This window comes from Tenebrio molitor, chromosome 1 (genome assembly GCF_963966145.1).
Source record: "Tenebrio molitor chromosome 1, icTenMoli1.1, whole genome shotgun sequence".
Classification (NCBI taxonomy): Eukaryota; Metazoa; Arthropoda; class Insecta; order Coleoptera; family Tenebrionidae; genus Tenebrio; species Tenebrio molitor.
This window is the reverse complement of record NC_091046.1, coordinates 23092243-23112698: the sequence shown is the minus strand read 5'-3', so window position 1 is coordinate 23112698 and position 20456 is coordinate 23092243. Positions and strand designations below refer to the sequence as shown.

Here is a 20456-nt window from a genome sequence, read left to right as displayed (position 1 = left end):
CGAGAGATGTCAAATTCTTCGAAGAATTCGAAAGCAATGAGTATGAAGATATAATCTCAAGTGAAACTTTAAATAGAAGGTTTAAGCTCTCCGATGTATTGGGCAATACGGATCCTAGCGGAAGAGTTGATATTGACATTTGTGGGGGGGAAAACAGTCTAGAAGAGACGAAGGCTCCAACTGTCAATATGCAAGAAATTCCATTGATGCAAGATTTCGAAGAAGACGAAATCACAGGTGAGATAGTCACTCCAGACGAAAAGATCGAGAAAATGGATGACGCAATCAAAACCAAGAGGGGTCCGGGAAGACCTCGCAAGATTTTAACTGGAAAAGTTGGAAGACCGAAGAAACAGTATCACACGATCTACAATCAAAATCTTCCTGTTGTAGTCGACAGATCGAACATTGAACCAACTTCGAATGAAGATCCGCGATACGAAGAGATAGATTTTGTCATGGCAGCATCTGAAATTCCTTTTTCAGAAGCTATCCACGGTGCAGATAAGGACGAATGGAAGGATGCCATCCTATCTGAGATTAAGAGTCTAGTCATCAACGATACATGGGATGTCGTCGACAAGCCAGATCACGCCAAAGTAGTGGGTTGCAGGACAGTTCTCCGCAACAAATATGCAGCTGATGGAACCTTAGACCGACGTAAGGCAAGAGTAGTGGCAAAGGGATTTACTCAGAGACCCGGGATTGACTTCCATGACACGTTTGCGCCAGTTGCTCGTTTAAGCTCATTGAGATTGTTGGTGGCCCTAGCAGCTAGATACAATTTGAAAATATCGCAGCTAGATGTAACAAGCGCATATTTAAACGGCAAAATAGACACGGAAGTTTTTATGGAAAAACCTGCATTGCTCAAAGAAATGCTCCAACGAATTATCGATGAAGAAGAAGATGATCATACACTTGTGAAAAAAGCTAGAGTTATGTTGAGAGATCTTCAAGGTGAAAATAAAATCTGCAGACTTCGTAAGGCTCTGTACGGGTTGCGACAAGCAGGTCGACAATGGAACTACGAAATAGATAAAACAATGAAAAGAGCAGGACTTGTTCCAACAAATGCAGATCCGTGTGTATACGTTGACAAAAACACGAGAACATTTGTTTTGATCTATGTGGACGATATATTAATTATCTCCGGAAATCAGGAAAGAGAAAGGCAAATCAAAGACGTTCTTTCCAAAACTTTTCGTATCAAAGATTTTGGTTTAGCAAAATACTGTTTGGGCATTCAAATAGAGCAAAATGAAAATGAAATATGCCTGTCTCAAGCAGGATATATCCGGGAAATCTTGAAGAGATATTGCATGGAAGATTGTAAGCCCGTTTTGACACCGCTTGTAGTTGGATCTAAACTTTCTGAACTTCATTCTGAAGATGACAACGAAGATACAAATTTTCCTTTTAGAGAGCTAATAGGAGCGCTTATGTATGTTGCAGTGGGGACTCGTCCAGATGTATCACATGCTGTGAGCTTCCTGAGTCAATTCAGCAATTGTTACCGCAAGAAACATTGCACAGCGGCTAAGAGAGTTCTTAGATATCTGAAAGGAACCATCGACAAGAAACTCATCTACAGGAAGAATCAGGATAATTTAACCTGCTACGTAGACGCAGACTGGGCGAACTGCGAGATTGACAGAAGATCTTACACGGGATCAACTTTCATACTCTCCGGCGCTGCTTTCTCCTGGGAATCCAGAAAGCAACGAACCGTCGCATTATCGTCTACCGAAGCCGAATATATGGCACTCAGTGATGCATCCAAGGAAGCAGTTTTTCTAATTGGTTACCTGAAGGAATTGGGATTTCAATCACTAGCAAACGTTGTGGTTTTTAACGATAATCAAGGTGCTGGAAAATTAACCGAAAATTCCGTCTATCATGCAAGATCGAAACATATTGATGTTAGATACCATTTTATTCGCGACGCAGCACAGAGGGGTATTGGACGGTAAAAGTCGAAAATTTAAAATTAATTTCATATAGTTGGGCAATGTAACCACAAAAAAATACTCTTTTTAAAAAGATTAAATTTGACCACCCATGCCATTAAAAAAAAATCAAGTTAGCCTGGTATCTTCAACATAAATGATGTTGAAAAATTGAAAAAAATCTTAGATGATAGATTTTAAACACTTCTAACTGTGTGCCAAATTTCAAGGAGCTCTGCTAAACCGTTCTGAAAATATTTAGCTGTATCCATACCTCTAGCGACCCTGTATATTTAAAAATAATTGGTGTGTTTTGGTGATTTTTTTCTTTTTAAGTCACTTCTGCATAGAGGTTAGTACACGTAAACATTAGAAGTGGGCCTTGGAAGACCTTGGAAGTTAGTTTAAAACACACCACTTTTACAACATACGTTATTTATAACTTCCAGTTTCAGTTCCTTTGTGTTAATGGTATTAAAAAAATTATCAAAACGCTTACTGACTCGAGTCCATCACAGAAAACTTTATAAATACAGAAAAAATTGACACTGAAACTTTTTATAACCAATAACGTAGCAGGTCAGAACACAGCCCTGAGAAACAATAAGGTTCGTCTGGGCGTCCGCCATCGTGCATTTTTTTCTTTTGAAACTGGCAAATGACAACATACTTTATCTACTACCCCACTACATGGTTCAACTTAATGAAATTAAATTTTAAATTTTCGACTTTTGATCAACTTTCAGCGTCTAATACTCCTCTGCGCGCAGTGAAGAAACATCCCATCAAGATCCTGTACCTACCGACCGAGGAAATGATAGCAGATGTACTAACGAAAGCCTTACCCAAAGAAAATCATGACAGATGTATTCTTGGATTGGGACTTCAATCCGACAACACCTCAGCTGTAACTTGAGGGGGGGTGTTGGAGTTTGGCAATTTTACCCTTTGGTGTTGCCATGTGTTGTATTATATAGTAGGCATATAATAACAAACAATTGTACTTTTGAGTTGTCATAATAAAGAATTTCGTGTTCGCTGATCCTGTATTGCTGATTCATTGAAACTCTCACAGAGATAAATCTAGAAATAATGTTTTCATAATAGACACAACGTCAAAACATTTTCTAAGTCTATAAAATGTAAAATAGTATATTATAATACACTACTCAAAAAATAAAAGTAGTCACTTTTTTAATTTCGATGAGTCCAAGTTTGTACTGTCAGGTAATGGTGAAGGTGTAAGAGTCTGGAGGAGGGCTTTCGAACATTTCATGTCAAACATACTGTATGAAACTGTCCCTTTTGGTGGTGGATCCATAATGGTGTGGTGTGGATTAACAATAAACACTCGCAAGGACCTTGTTTTTCTTCGCAATGGTGGCCTAACAGCTCGAAGGTACATTGATGAGATTTTAGAACGTCAAGTGATCCCAAGAGCAAATGTTGTTGACAAAATTTTGTTTTTGTGCAAGGTAATGCCAGACAGCACATTACTCACATCATCACTGATAATTATCTTGATGATCACAATATCCGTAAAATGAATTGACCCGCATGCAGCGCAGACATAAATCCAATCGAACATGTTTGGGAACAATTAGGGAAACGTGTTCGAGGACGTCCAAATCCTCCAATTACAACTGAACAGTTTTCCCCAAGATGGGTTGCGAGGGCTTATTCGAAGCCTGCAACGACGTTTGGCAGGCAAGAGGAAGCCACACCAGATATTAACCTCATAATTGGTACAAATTAGCCAAGTTGTCAGACTTTTTTTAATCCCATTTGATTTCAAACTGTTTATTTTTGCACATCTTAGTACATAAATGTTAGTAGTAGATTGCTCCAGTGTCTATCTGTTTTTAATTTGTTAAAATAAGTTCAATAATTAATGGTTCCTTACATATTCCAAGTTTGAACGAAATCTCTTAAAATATAAAAAAAATATCGAAGTTCAAAAAAGTGACTACTTTTATTTTTTGAGTAGTGTATAAGTAGTAAAATGAATGTGTTTTTTTCACTAGTTGTAAGTTTGTCCGACGAGGCGTGCCGAGTTGGTAGTTGGTTTTTTGCAATTTTGAATTAAAATAGCACAAATCTTAACAAATTTTGTTATATGCTGTTACGTTTTTTGGTATCTAGTAACCAACTTTTCGACATACGATGTCGAAAAGACTTTTCGGTACTGTTTTTTGTGTGGAGTAAAAAAAAGAAGGCTGTTTCGAAATTCAAAATGACAACTATAATGACACTATTTTAATTCAAAATTGCAAAACAGTAGGTATGTAGTTTATTTAACGAGTTTGCGTGTAAATTAGGTGTAAAGTCCCAATTTACACACGAACGAGTTCGACGAACCCCTTAAAGGCTCCAAATTGGTTAGAATTTTTAAAATTAGCTTGATGTTTTGTTTTGACAAGTTGTGACATTTATCAAAATCCGTTCACACAGGAGAAAATTCTCAAATTCTGACGGTGTCGAACAAACAAAGTTATTTGTGTCGATTTTGAAAACCGTAGGTTATTGGCTGTTTTTGACCCCACAGACAAAATACACTTGGAACGAGTTCTTAATTTTTATTGGGTCTATTCACCAAATAGCCACAAACATTGTAAAATGAATTTAATGACCCAATATTCAAATTTATTTTAGGTTCTGGAATATTTTCTGACACATTCTTTTCTTTTTGTATTGGCAAAACATCTAAAAAATCCTGTAAATTGACCTTTTTCGTATAAATAACACAGTTCATAAACAGAGTAAACTAAAAAATAACGATTTATGCTCGCACAACACGTACTAGCACTGCAAAGTTTAGCAAACTAATGGCGGACTTTTCAGCCAGCCAATCAGAAGTGAGACATCGTACGACCACACTGTCTTAACTTTCTTCATCTCTTGAACGACCTCTATTATCGAATAGAATAAGACACCTTGCAGAGGGCGCAGTCGAGGCTGGATTTGCAGATTGTAACAAAATATCGACCAAGAATCTAACAAAAAATTTATATTAACGCCAAATCTGTTGTAAAGGCAGCAGTTCTACGTGTATGTTTAAAACATTGCGTATATCAAATTTAGACAACTAGAATTAATTATATCTAGAAAGTCTATAAATGATCCAACTTTAGTTGTTACTAGACATACCTATTAATCCAAGAAGACGTGCGGTTTCGTCTCCAAGACTGACTAGATTACAAAGATCTTGATCATAGGATATAATAATAAATTCAATATGGCTTGCCTTGAATATAACTAATCCAGAGTGCCTTAAAAATATTTTAAAATTTGTGGTGAAATGTCAAAATTTTAGTGCCTAATGTCACAGTATAACAATTTTTCTGTTCCAGTTAGTGATTTACCTGATCAAAATGATGAAAATTGGGTACAACTACTGGAAAATTTAACAGTATTTATATCAGCATCAGCAAATCTGGTTCAAAGTCTAAAACAAACAATCGAGGTTTCAAAGTTACAACCAAACAACACTTCTGAAGAAGAACTTTTATGTGCATGTCCTAAAATATGTGAAAATTTGTATAAGAGTGCTGGTGAAATCACAGACATCAAAGTAAATGAAACAGAGAAGTCAAATTTGCCTAATAATACCGAAACTCCTACTAATGGATCGAATGTTGAAAATGAAACTTCTGTCTTTCAAAATTGTAAGAACATGGAAATGATAGGAGATGCCATATATGAAACCGCTTTGGATACAACTAATAGTAGCAGTAATAAAACAGATAATACGAAGAAAGTTGTCTGCATTTGTAAGCCAGGACTGAGTGTATCTAAAGGATATTTAAAAGAGACAAAATCTAAATCAAAATCTTCAAAAAAGCAGTTAGCGGAAACATGTAAGTTTCTTTATTACATACATTAAAAATAAATAAATATAAAAGAAACACAAATTCATATACGCTTCCTAATACAAAATTTTAATTTAAATTTCACGAGCCTGTGGTTTGACCCGTTAAAAAAATTAAATCACTAATGGAAATCGTTATAATTACTAATCGATTGTAGACAAGTATTTCAATCTTCATCTTCCATCTTGGCCAAATGTTACTGAGCGTCTCCTCATTCAAGGGTTAGACTAAGTCATACCTATTATAATAATATAAATTTTCAAAGATGCCCAGAACAATTATATAAAAATAACTAATAAATATATTATTCAAAAGAATGTGAATAAATGAAGCATGCAGTAATGTTTGACGTTAATCAACTGCCATTTGTTGTTTGATTACTACGGATTACGGATGACGGATCAGCTGTTTAAGCCCTGCCGCGCACTAGCAACCTTTGGGAAGCAATTATTTGATCACAAACATAGAACACACAACTAAATGTAATCTCCCGCATGGGCGAATTTAAATCGAAGGAACTAAAAAGATCTATTTTGACCGCAAGTAAACTGTTGCCGATTGCCGGTAAATCAACCGAGCTTGTTCTAATATGGCGCCGCTAATTTTTTAATATAATTTATTAATTGTTATTTTTAAACAATAGTTATACAATAATAAATACAGAGTAACTTTGAAGGTTGTGCAGATATTTTAACCTGTGATAGAACCCCACATAAGGTAACGATTGAGCCAATAATGCCTTACACAAATGTTGATATTTTTCGAGAAAAAGGGGCTAAAAGTTAAAAAAAAAAGCTTGGACCCACTGAATTTTATGAAAAAATAGGTCAAAAATAAATCATAGTAGACTTTTTTTGTTGTCATTTAATTCAAAATTAAGTCACTTTGACAAGAACATCGATCTTAACCTCCATTTAAATCACAAATGTCTTTCACCAACCTGGAGAAAACCGATATGGTTTTTGATCTATTGCCAAGCTCATGGATACTCAGAGATAAATAAAAAAAATAAATAACAATAAATGATTTTTTTTACTCAGAGCTAATCTACGGTGAAAGGTTCGAAATGAGTAAGCGCGAATTTGGCCGCCAACGACATCGCATTTTGGTTGCAGAAGGAATTATTCCTTACGAAATCCAAGAGCGTCACTTCGCAGTCATTTTTCCATTAACGTGTGGGTTGGGTTGGGAAAATCACCTTGTAGGTCCCTATGTTTCACCTTGCCATTTAAATGTAGACGGTTATCTTCAATTTTTAAAGTTGTGCCCGAATTACAAGAGGAAATTCCTCTAGCAATTCGACGAAAAATATGGCACCTTTACGATGATGCACCACTTCATTACGTTCAAAACGCGGCCCCCGCTCAGAAAATTTGTGAAAACAGAGACATTCTGAACAGAATTCGCCTTTCTTGGACACGTCGTACAGAAGCTTGCATTGCAAACGACGGTAGGCATTTCCAGCAATTTCTTTGGTGTTTCATTTTATCCTTTTACTCACACTTACAGTATTTTCACTTTGTTGTTTAAGGCTTTGTTGATATCTGAATTCATAATAACGGGCCTTCAAATAAATTTATATTTAGAGCAACCTATGGAAATTCAATTGTTTGCAACATTTTTCCAGCGTATAAAATGACACAAGAAACGTCTGACATTTTAACGAAATAAAATTAGGTTAGAAAATATTTTTAATTTTTGTAGTGCATTCTCCCTATTTCCCCTCTGCGGAATATGACAATATGAAATTGGGAAAAAGCTTACTATGTAACGTGTATAACTCAGGAGAATAATTGGTTACCTACAAAAATTACTTTACACTGTTAACAGAATTAGAATGTCGCCTACGCCAACTCTAAATATATATTTATTTGAAGGCCCGATATACAGGCTGTTTGATGAAAAACGCCTCAACCCATAACTTTGTTATTCATTACCCGATTTCAATGAACAAGAAAATCAAAGATATGGTTTTTCAAGCGCTACAAAACAACCTTAAAATGGTTTTTTTTGCGTTATCTTCAATAGCTAACGATAGTCAACTTTTTTTTTTTAAATGGACACATGTAGTTTTTTAGGCTTGGTCTGGTAAGGTTTTTTTTTCTGGATCTAATGATGTATTGAAAGTTATCATTTGGTTCATAGCTAACTGAAAAAAAAATAATTTTTTTTTTGTGGTTCAGCTTATTATAAAATTTTTAAGAGTGCCGTGATAAACAATCGGAATACAAAGTACGATAAATGTCATCTAAACGTCAGCTTAGAAGTTTTCATCTGCTTTTTTAAACTTTTTTTATTTAACTATAAAATAACATTATCAGTCATGCAGGATAGCAGTCATTTGACTATTATTTTATGTTCGAGTGTAATAAAAATCGTAATTAGTCAAAAACAAAAAGTTAATAGAAAAAATAATTATTATTGGTAGATTTTCAAGACACACTGAAATTAATTCTATTATCAACCGGTCTTTGACTTCTATTCATGTTAATTCAACTTTAGAACCAAACGGACTATCTCGTGATGACGGAAAACGCCCTGATGGGATGACTTTAGTACCGTGGAATAAAGGTCAACCTTTGGTTTGGGACGTTACTGTCGTAGATACACTTGCAGACAGTTACGTATTGAGAACATCTGAAGTCTCAGGTTTTGCCGCTGAAATGGCTTCCAAACGCAAACATAACAAATATCGTTCAATTATTTCGTCAAACTACATATTTAAAGGTTTAGCCTTTGAAACCTTAGGGCCTTGGTGCAAAGAAACAATAGATTTCATTAATGTCATCGGAGCCCGACTTATCGCGGAATCAGGGGATTCAAAATCTAAGAAATTCCTTTTTGAGAGGATTTCCCTTACCATTCAACGTGGAAACGCTGCAAGCATTCGGGGCACTTTTACAGATTCCGCATTATTATCGGAAATTTTCGCATTGTAAATTAAAAATGTTATTTTATGTTAAATTTTAATAAATGATTTCTTTCACTATTGTACATAGTAAAAGAAATAATACACATATTTTACTTATTTTACTATCTCACCTCCACCCGGCGGCACGGCAATTTTGCCGGAGTACATACACTATTACGGATATTACTATCAAGTAATAGTGCAGTGCTTATCAACATAATTACCGGCGTCTCGCCTCCGCATTATGACTTTGTTGTGTATTATGTTCTGTGTCAATGTTAAGGAACTTCCTCACGATGTGACATGAGTATAATAATATACCTTTTTGAATTTCAACTACCAATGTGTTATCTAAATCCAGAATTTTTAAATTTTTAAAAAGAGATTGCGGTACTATTCCCGTTGCTGGTAAAATAGAAATTTTTTCTAAACACCAAAGATTTCTCATAGCAACGGACAGCTCTAAATATTTATTAATTTTTGTGTTATATGTCTGTGTTATATTATGTGAATTTGGAACAGCTATATCTAAAAGATATGCTTGCTTTTGTTGTTTATTTAAAATTATAATGTCTGGTCTGTTATGCTTAATATGAATGTTAGTTAAAATTGTTCTATCAAAATATAACTTGTAACTGTCATTTTCCAAACAACTTTCTGGTGTATAACTATAATGTGGTTGTGTATTCTTTAATAAATTGAATTTAACAGCTAAATTCATGTGTATAATTTTAGCGAATATATCGTGTCGTTTTTTATATTCGCTTTGAGCCAAAACGGTGCAAGAAGAAATAATGTGTTCAATTGTTTCCCCTTCAGTTCCGCAAATCCTACATTTATCAATTATCGATTGTAAACCGCATATGTGTTTTTTATAATTTCTTGTATTTATAACACGATCTTGTATTGCAAATATAAAACCCTCCGTCTCAGGGTGAATATTTGATTTCTTAAGCCATGCATGAGAGGCCTGAATATTAACTTCTGGTTGTTCCAGTTCTTTAAAGTATCTCCCATGTAAAGATTTCTGTTTTATATTTGCTATTGTGTCAGGTATATTTGGCTTAACAATGTCTGAAATTATATTATCACTTAAATTTAAAGGTGTGTAGCCTTTATCGGCTGAAACCAATGCATTGAAAAAGGTGTTATCACGAGCTCTATTGAGGAAATAATTTTTTAGTGAAGCAATTTGATTTTTTAGCAGTATTTCTAGATTTGAAAAACCCCTACCACCGTTTTCGCGTTAATTAAATCTTTCAATAGCAGATTTAGGATGGTGTTTACTAAATTTAGTAAAAAGAACTCTAGTTTTAATGTTTATGTTCTGTAAATTAGTTTTGGACCATTTTCTAACATCGAAAGAATAGGTCAGCATATGTATTAACTGCTTTAATTAAATTATTACCGTTTAATTTTGATTTTAAAATAGATTTAATTCTTAAATAAAATTGCTTTTCTAAATTTTCTTTTATAATTGAGTGTTGAATATGATTTGATTGATTAATACCTAAATATTTATAAAATTCTCCTTTATTTAAATTTTTAATGATTTCTCCTTCTTGAGTTATATATTCTAAATGTTCGTAATGACCGCGACATATTGATTGCATTTTACACTTATCAATACCAAAACTCATCCCAATATCATTTGAGAAATTTTCAGTTATTGTTAGTAAAGATAAAATGTGATTCTTTTTTGATGCATAAAGTTTTATGTCATCTATTATTATTATTATTTATGTATTCCAAGAAAATAATAATAAAACTCGTCAAGATTGCACCTGAAAATTTTCAAACTCACGCTTGACATTTGTTGCTACATATTTGTATTCCAATTGTTTTTCACGGCACACTTGAAAATTTCATAATAAACTGAACCACAATTAAAAATTGTTTTATTTTTTTTTCAGTCAGCTATGGACCAAACGATAACTTTTAATACATCCTTAGATTCAGAAAAAAAAACTTTATCAGACTGAGCCTAAAAAACTACATGTGTCCATTTAAAAAAAAAATTGACTATCGTAAGCTACTGAAAATAACGCCAAAAAATAGTTATTTATGATGTAAGTGTTAAAAGTGAGATTTTATTTTGTAAGTGGGGTAGATTGGAAAACGAACGCAGCGAGTTGACCAACCCCACGAACAAAATAAAATCACTTTTAACACGTCCATCATACATCTATTTTTTATACAACTGGTTTGCATTGCATTAAAAAACGCAGTCGTATTTTTGATGTTTATTTTAATTTCTGCGGCAAAAATCAGGTAGCTAGTCTTGTACTGACATTTGTTTATTAGAAACGTCAAAAAAGTTTCATTAGGTACGTTTTGTAAAACACTTTCAATTCCACATTATTGCATTCGTAAACATGGAATGCAAAGAAAACGACGTTAACGATGCCGATATCGACGACAGATTTCCCGCTGATATTGAAAAAGCGGCAAGTAGAGCCACTTTGACATTTATAAATAAAAAATAACTAGTGTTAAAAGTTTTTTTTTTACTAGTGTTAAAACTACTTTTAACACGGTAACTTATAAAGAGCAATTTTTAATCAAATTAGCTTCCACTAAAAACGTCACTTTTAATGTCAGTTGTATAAAAAATGATTTTATGGCTGCTTTGTAGCGCATGAAAAACCATATCTTCGGTTTTTTTGTTCATTGAAATCGGATAATAAATAAAAAAGTAATGGGTTGAGGCGTTTTTTATTATGTTATGTATGTTACAGGCACTATTTTATCATCACTTTGCAAATTTTATCATAAATTTACGATGAGAGTCAAAAAACTTAAACGATAAAAATCAAACATAAACCTTGAATGAATGGTAAGTCCTATGGACCTATTTCGAAAATACTGGGTATTCCAAAAAGTACAATCAGTTACATCATACAAAAATGGAGACAAAAACAAATTAACAGGCATGTTAAAAGTGAGGTTACTATTACTAAAAACCATTTCACAACATTTGCCAGTGAAATGACCGTGATGTATGAAATTCCGTGGTCTCCACTGTACAAAAATATTTTATGGTGTGATTTATTCCTATCGAGTTATATTGACTGTCTCAAAAAGGGCGGTCACCAAAGAAAGTACAGTCATGTTCAAATAAATCTGGAGCAACTATTGTAACGTAACTCCCAATTTCACTTTTTCATATAAATCTGGAACAACTTTTATTTTGGTTTTAAATGTGACTTCGAGCAGTTAATATCACATTTTCAAGTTAAGTTGTTGGCTTTTAAGCAGAGACAAGTTTTAACTGTGTTTTACGCCCGCTAACATTAATACTAATCATATAATTTCATAAATAAATAAATAATAATAAATTTAATAATAATATGTATATAATATCAACACACCATCAACAGGGGTAAACTCATACCGCCACACAATGTACAGTCATGTTCAAATAAATCTGGGACAACTTTTTTTTGAGTTCTAAATGTGACTTCGAACAGTTAATTAAAAATAGTAGTTTATTTAACGAATTCGTGCGTAAATTAGGCCTTTTTTGGCACGAGTGGACCATTTTACACACGAACGAGTTGAATACAACGTTTTTTGGTTCGACGAGCCTCTTAAAAGCTCCAAATCGCTTAAAATCTTTAAAATTAGCTTGACGTTTCGTTTTGACAAGTTGTGACATTTATCAAAATCCGTTCACAAAGGAGAAAATTCTCAAATTCTGACAGTGTCGAACCAAAAACATTTTTTTATACAACTGACATTAAAAGTGACGGTTTTAGTGGAAGCTAATTTGATTAAAAATTACTCTTTATAACTTACCGTGTTAAAAGCATTTTTAAGACTAGTAAAAAAAAACTTTTAACACTAGTTATTTTTTATTTATTTATAAATGTTAAAGTGGCTCTATTTGCTGCTTTTTCAATATCTGCGGGAAATCTGTCGTCGATATCGGCATCGTTAACGTCGTTTTCTTTGCATTCCATGTTTACGAATGCAATAATGTGGAATTCAAAGTGTTTTACAAAACGTAATGAAAACTTTTTTGACGTTTCTAGTAAACAAATGTCAATACAAGACTAGCTACCTGATTTTTGCCGCAGAAATTAAAATAAACATCAAAAATACGACTGCGTTTTTTAATGCAATGCAAACCAGTTGTATAAAAAATAGATGTATGATTTTGTAGTAGTGTAGTGTAGTGATTTTATTTTGTTCGTGGGGTTAGTCAACTCGCTGCGCGTTATTATCCATAAGGCACATAATATCAAAAAATGAAATTTATAAGTTAATTAGATCAAATTTTGCCATTTTTTCAATTATTAATTGTTTAATTTATTCAACCTTGTAGTATATGCACACTCAGGTATTTTCACACAATTTTACCATGTTAAATTAATTTTAGCGTATGGTATTATTGAAATAAACGCATTTTGATATTCAAATTTGTATTTGCTTCATGATTTACGACATAATGTCCAAATATCTTAACAATAAGATTTATTAGAGGATTTTTATTGCCACAGCGGGGGTCCTTTGTAAAACCGAAGAAATTCGCCTAAGCAGGTCAGTTTTACAAGGTAGTCATTGTTAGAGAAAATTTACAACACTAAAAGCCAACAACCATCAATAAAGGCAACTTTTCCATTAAAATCGATTTAATTCAAAAACTATCAAACATTTTTCGAAACGGATTGCAGATATTGATTTTATACGCCATTAGCCACATTCTAATGCAAAAATTTGAACATAATTTTTTTTTGAAAAATAGTTTTTTATAAATATCTGCTCAATAAAAAAAATTTTTTTTGTTCGACACTGTCAGAATTTGAGAATTTTCTCCTGTGTGAACGGATTTTGATAAATTTGACAACTTGTCAAAACGAAACGTCAAGCTAATTTTAAAGATTTTTTAGCGATTTGGAGCCTTTAAGGGGCTCGTCGAACAAAAAAACGTTGTATTCAACTCGTTCTTGTGTAATTTGGGCTTTTTTTGTGGCACTCGTGGACCTTTAAAACTCTCGTTTCACTCGAGTTTTAAACTGGTCCACTCATGCCAAAAAAAAGCCAAAATTACACATGAACTCGTTACATAAATAACTATTTGAAATAAATTATACCGGTCGAAAGTAAATTTTTCGACAAATCAAGTAAATTTTATAAATTTTTCTCAATTCTTAAGGGTCACTTTGCCACCGGCGGTAAAAGATGAATCAGCCTGTACAGGATGATTCTGAAATCAGTTTGGAAAAAAAATGTGGAGTATCCTTGACACAAAATAATTCTGCGTATTAGCAAGGCGATCTCTATTTTAACAGGCCAGGACACTGGCTGCGTTGCCAAATTTCTTAGTGGGCCATTCCATAGCATCCTGAGTTTCAAAAATATTGGCACTTCCATAGAAAGGCGGTTCATTCAAAAATCATTTTGACAAGACAATTAATTGTACAATTAATTTCAGTAATTGAAAAAATAAACATGCCACATAAATGTTGCGTACCCAATTGCTAGTCAAATTATGTTTCAAGCAAGTTCCTACGTTAGCGTTTTTAAATTCCCATCGAAGAAGATTAGAATGCAAGAATGGATGCGGATTTTGGAACTAGAAAACTGGCGCGTTAACAAGTTAAGAAGTTGTTAGATATTTGTTTGTCCATGTGATGCCCCTTAAGTATCCTGATATCTTCGCCCCTTTTGTTACTTGTACTCTTACGTCTGTAGTGAGGTCTTTGTTGCTCGTTCCATTAGGTCTAAAATCCATTTTAAATTATAAACCTGTACTGGTGGTAGGTTCCATACACCCGAGTGGATAGCTTTTGCAGTTCTTATTTATTTTTAACAATTCATACTGCACCTTTATTAGTCTTTAATGGTCTCTGTGTACGACTTTAAAAAAAAATCTTGTCCTGAGCTGTACAGTGTACAGGTGGCATCGTTGGACTGGAGCTAATGCAATGACGGAATCACGGTGAACTAAAAGGACTTCTATCTTCATTTTAGATAGGATACTTGTTCAGAATACAGGACTCTATGAAATTTTACTAACAATAGCTATCTTATAAAACAGGATACACATAATTACCTTGACTTGGACACCTGATATACTTTGACTGAAGTAAAATTGCAATACGAGAATTAGAAAAATCTTTTAGTGATGATTGACTGACAGCTGACAATGACAAAATAGTGAGTGACAGTGAGTGATCACGAAACTTCAAAACTAGTAACTTTTTTTAAATGTTGGCGAAACAACGTTGCCAGACGTTAGTGGGCCATTCCACAGACTACTTTCTGAAGTCAGTGTCACGGCCTGTTAAAATAGAGACCGCCTTGGTATTAGGCATTCACGATCTTTTTGGCACCGAGTTGGCTATGACCATCTAGTGATTTTGTTGGCAGTACCTCGGTGATAACTAAATTCCCTAAAGGAAATTGATACTTCTTGTGTTAGGTTAGGTTGTTTTCAGTTTAGGGTTATATTTTCTGAATAGGTACATTGTTGCCGGATCTCTTAAATCTGGTCTGTCCTTTTTAAATTAAATTAAATCGTTTAATACAAAATTTTTATCGTAATAAAATTATTTTAGCAATTTTGACTGTTCCTTTGACAGAAATTTAAATTATTTTTACATATACAGGGTGGTCCCGATATAACCTACCACAAGAAATCCTGTAATAGGTGACGATGAGTAGAACTCATATACAAAAAATGTTTCTAATAAAAGTCTTTTCGTTTTCGAGATAAAAATAATTGAAAATTTGGTCAAAATTTGCTGTACGCTAATGAGTTAATCGGTTTTAAAAAGGTAATTCTGGTTACTTGGCTGCAATTTCTTTAGCAACGGTACCTGTAACACCTATGACATTTGTCAAGTTTAATTTTAAATTTGCGAATCCTTCAAAAAGTTATGAAATTCACAAAACAAGAATACGCCGATTTGCATTTACTCTATGGCGAAACACGTGGTAATTCAAGACCGGCAAGGCGACCATACGGCGAGCGTTATCCTGAAGGAGTCTTTCCGTCCCGTTGTACTTTTGTGGAGCTACATCTGCATTTATGTGAGGTTGGTTCTGACTGATTCCAATACGATGGCGTCCCCGATCCTCTATTTAACCCCTCTGGATTTTAATTTTTGGGGCCACACGAAAGATTTTGGTATACGAAGTTGAAATAAATACAAAAGGCTAACTCCAGAAACGCGTAACAGAAGCAGCGAACCAGATTCGTAAAAACCCAGAAATGCTGAATTCTGTTTATGAAAATTGGTACCAAGGGAAGGTACACAGAACATTTATTATAAAATATTTTTTTTAGTCTAGTTTACCTTTCATTAGTTAGTAGATATTCTCAGTTAGAGTTGAAAGTACGAATATGTAAAGTGTAAATAAATTTATTCAATACATTATTTTGGCTATTTAACCACAATTAAGACGATACTCTTATTATACAGTTCTTCCACAATTTTGCACACACTACCTCTACATTTATTTACACGTTGAGGAACACCACTTTATTTATTACTTACTCATTCATCTCAGTCAACAAAATCAGCTTTTGTACCTAAATAAGCTGGTGAATTAACGCACACAGTGTACAGCGTTTTCAATAAATGTCATTAATTTGATTTAGTTTGTCAGATTTGTCATAAACGATTCAGGTACCTATGTTGCTTAGATACTGTCATCCTTACAAACACCAACAATTAATTCCTGAGTAGGTACATATTTTTGTGGTCAGCAGCGTCGAATGGGTGTGGATAGGGGTTAATTTATCCTCATTATTTTGGACCTAATGAAAAGGGGTTTTTTGGACTTGTTAGATCCTTCTAATGACCCAGATTTTTTTTGGCAGGTTATATCGGGACCCTTGCTAATAATACCCTAGTTTCGATGCTGTTGGTAACCTTCGCTTTTAATTTGGCCTTGATATTATCATTGGAATAGTTTTGTGTTTATTTTCTTGTTATAGTATTTGGAATTTCCTTGTTTCATTTATGAAAAGTGTATTATTTGTCTGGGGGTTATCTCTGCTGTGGGTGAAAACCATGTCAAAATTATGTAACGCATAACCTCAGAATAAAGTAATGACGGTTTCACATGTTTACTAAATTTTTTGACATAACATAAAGCTCACTTTAGAGAATTAACGCCTACCGCGATGCCACTTATTCTGAATTATACTATACTTAATAAATCATTTAGTTTCTTACGAATACTAAAATAATAAATGTGGCAATGCGGTGGCAAGGAAATGTCGAACAGACACTGACAGAAAAAAAAAATGCATCCGTTGCATCACTGACTCAGTTAGTCCAACATTAAAAGAAAAAATCATAGCCAACTCGGTCCCAAAAAGATCGTAAAATCGTAAAATCAAAAGGATGGAAATTACCCTATATCCTTGTATTTTCAACGCCTATGAGTAGGGAAAATTTGTCCGAATTTGATCATTTCATTAGCAACCATTGTTACATCAACTCCACAATAAAGTCGTAGGTGCAGGCATACTGCTTTGTAAATGTTTGTATGGAAATGATCGAGAGGAGTTTGTGACTGTAACTCCCTAAACTACCAGTATAATCAAGTAATCACCTTTTTCTACAATCGATGTAGAAATAGGTTTTTGCGCTTGCATTTGACAACGCAAAGTTGACGTTTTCCGAAGACTGTCACTTTGTCGCTCACGCACGACAAAATGTACGAAACGCTCGCTCTCCGAATTTTTTGTTAAAATCAGATGTCCAGTGATTATTGTAACTAGTGACAACGAATAAACAGAAAGAATTGTTGTGTCAGTTTGTGTCGGTGTTCTGTGTGTTTTTACAAAAAACATTGCTCAAACAAAAGCCTGTAGAAGGAAGGGACATTGTTGAGGAAGCCTTTTTGTGTACACCTCCCGAAATTGTAAGTGCAGCAAAAGAACCAGAATGCACACTTCCAGAGCATGGATTACTTTTCAAAAACTGTAATTATTGTACAGTGCATTCACTTTTGTTTTAGACCAGAGTAGGCTATGGAAATTTGGCGAGTTGTATGGTAGGACTGTGGCTGAATGACAATATACATCATGTATAATATTTGAGGTTACACTTTCTTGTCAAAATTCATGACCATGTAGCCAAGCATTATCATTTTCCAATTAACTACATAGTTTCGAGGACTCAATAATGTGTGTATTTAGTGATAAATGTAAATATTACACAAATTTAAAACTAATTTACCTTAATACTTAATAATAATGTCAAATTTGACACTGGCAGTTCGAACAATTTTGATTTTGTTATTTTGACATAGCCCCGATACCAACATTTAAAAAAATTAAAATAGCCTACTCTGGTCTAAAACAAAAATGAATGTATTATACTTTTAATGTCAAATTGTGAATAATTAGTTTCTGATTTTAAGAAGGTATTACATTGATTTGGTCCAAATAAAATAACATGTAGTATAGTCATAGTTGCGATTGTAGAAAAAATCTTGTGTGTGTTGCGAGCGCAAATGTACATTGTCGATTTCGAGAAAATCTCTCAATCGACAATGTATTACTTTGCGCTCTTAATACACAAACAGCTATTAACTCGGCAGCGAACTAGCAATTTTGAGCAAATTTTTAATCTTTGTATCTCGAAAACGAAAAAACTTTTATAAGAAAAATTTTTTGTCTATAACTTCTCATCATCACCAATTACCGGGTTTTTTTCCAAACTTATTTCAGAATCACCCTGTATAAATATTATCTACATTAATATTTGGTCGTGGCACCGTTTGCATGTATAACATGTATTTAGTCTGCGTACCATAAACTGCATTAAATTATCATTTTTCTTGTTCAGAAACTTTTGGTACCATGAGATCATTTAAATTTAATTAGAGTAGGCTATGACTTTTGTGACCATAAGGTAACTCCCGCTGAGAAGGTTCAGCTGTCATGATAGATTCAACATTTACAAAGTATGCAACTCAAATTCCTCGAAACTCGAGTTTTTACTTCGAGATGAGGACCCTTTTAACAGTTATCTTGTATCCAAGCCGGGGGAGAACACTTTCAACATTTTATATTTATACGATTGTCAATGAAACTGTATTATTTTCAAGTGCTTCATTTCCTTTAAGTTTAAACAACACAATAGTATTGATTGCCAATATAATTTAAAAGTCATAGCCTACTTTAATTAAAAATTTAAATGATCTCACGGTATTACTTAGCAATAGAGAATTTTCGCGTTACGTTCCGTTAAAATAACCGGTACGCTATTAGCGAGCAATTACCGTAATCGCTTATTGTAATAATGAATCGATTACTCTATTGCCTAGCAACACCGGCGTTAGCGTACACGGTTATCTGAAAAACGTAACGCGAAAACTCTCTATTATTGAATAACTTAAGTGTCACAGTATGACGTTGATAGACGCCAGTACAACTACCTAAATTATGCATACAAATAATAGATGTACGCGATTTTTTTTATTACAACAGTACGTTACCCTCGAAAAATAAAATTGTCCCAGATTTATTTGAAGTTGACTGTACCTATTCAGGAATTGGTACAGTTGGTTGCAAATAAAACGGATATAAAAATTTTCCTAATGTCAATTTGATTTTGTCCAATTGTCAATTAATTGTCGACTTACTTGACAATACCTGTCAAATATTTTTTTTAAATGTCATTAAATTTTGACCATAATTCTAACCTATCTCTCGTAAGAAGGTTTCACACTATGAAAAAATTGTAAAAATTTGTCAATTTTGTTCTGACAGTTCCCGTTTTTTTTTTGCAACCAACTGTATGAAGCGCGGACAAAACGTCAAAATGACCGTTAGTAATGAATTAAAACTGGGCATTTGTTTCAAAAAGGCGGCACAATAATATTTTTAAATTAGATTGGCAACACCATTCGTCCGAGTCTCAGTTTTCTGGCCGAGGCGCACCCGAGGCTGAAAACAAACAATGTCAAATCATTTTAATTTTTGGCTACGTGGTTGTCTTGTAATTAGTGACATGCAGGGAACCAACATAATGCGAATTTACAAATGTTTGGCTTACTAGCTCTTTTTAGAAAATAACGCTTTCGAACAAATTAAATCATATTTTATTATTTTTCCCGATTTTTTTCTGATGTAAGTGTCAACTTTTTTTATACATTCAAATGTAGAAAAAAAAGCTTTACAAGAATAGACTAAGAAATGTATAATGTACTATTTAAAAAAAAAAGTTGACTGTCTTAACTTTGACATATGTCATCGTAGAGAAGATTTGACAACGTCATCTATTGTAGTTTCACAAGCGATTTACAAATATATACGGTTTGCTATACTTTTTTATTAAAATAAAAAAGATATAGGGGCGCGAATACCAATCTGAATCAACCGGTATAGTCGAAATGTTTTGGATATGGATTGTCAAACTCAAGGTCGCTAAAAACTTATGATTGAACTGTACATTAGTGAGATCTCTCATAAATTTCAATAACCTTATTGGCGCGTTTAGTTACTTTTGCTGGTAGTGCCAACTTAATGACAAGTCCCCAATCCACATCCATAACGTTCCGGCTATATTTAGACGATAGGTGTAAATATTTCTTTTTATAAAACTTTTTTTTTCCAAGCGTTTTCTTTAATTCTCCCTTAAACCGGACCTTATACATCCACCCCAACCGCTTTTAAAATTTGATTTATTGCAGCGGCGCGTGGCTTCTGAAATCCACACAAAAGGGCAGCTTATTAGGAGGTAACTACTTTTACGGCCC

The 20456-nt window shown here is 33.6% G+C and overlaps 1 protein-coding gene and 1 long non-coding RNA gene across 3 annotated transcripts in view; both read left to right on the top strand.

The window, feature by feature from the left end:
• Positions 1 to 20456, top strand: part of LOC138123483 (uncharacterized) — a 154270-nt gene that overhangs the window by 85818 nt on the left and 47996 nt on the right. The gene's annotated exons all lie outside the window — the stretch shown is intronic.
• The window catches only part of LOC138123305 (uncharacterized), a 58129-nt gene continuing 42895 nt past the window's right edge, over positions 5223 to 20456 (top strand). For both annotated transcript variants that reach the window (XM_069037946.1, XM_069037949.1), the window contains exon 1: positions 5223 to 5806. In XM_069037946.1, the coding sequence (XP_068894047.1) occupies positions 5269 to 5806 (538 nt within the window). In that variant the 5' untranslated portion in view covers positions 5223 to 5268. The remainder of the gene's footprint in view (positions 5807 to 20456) is intronic.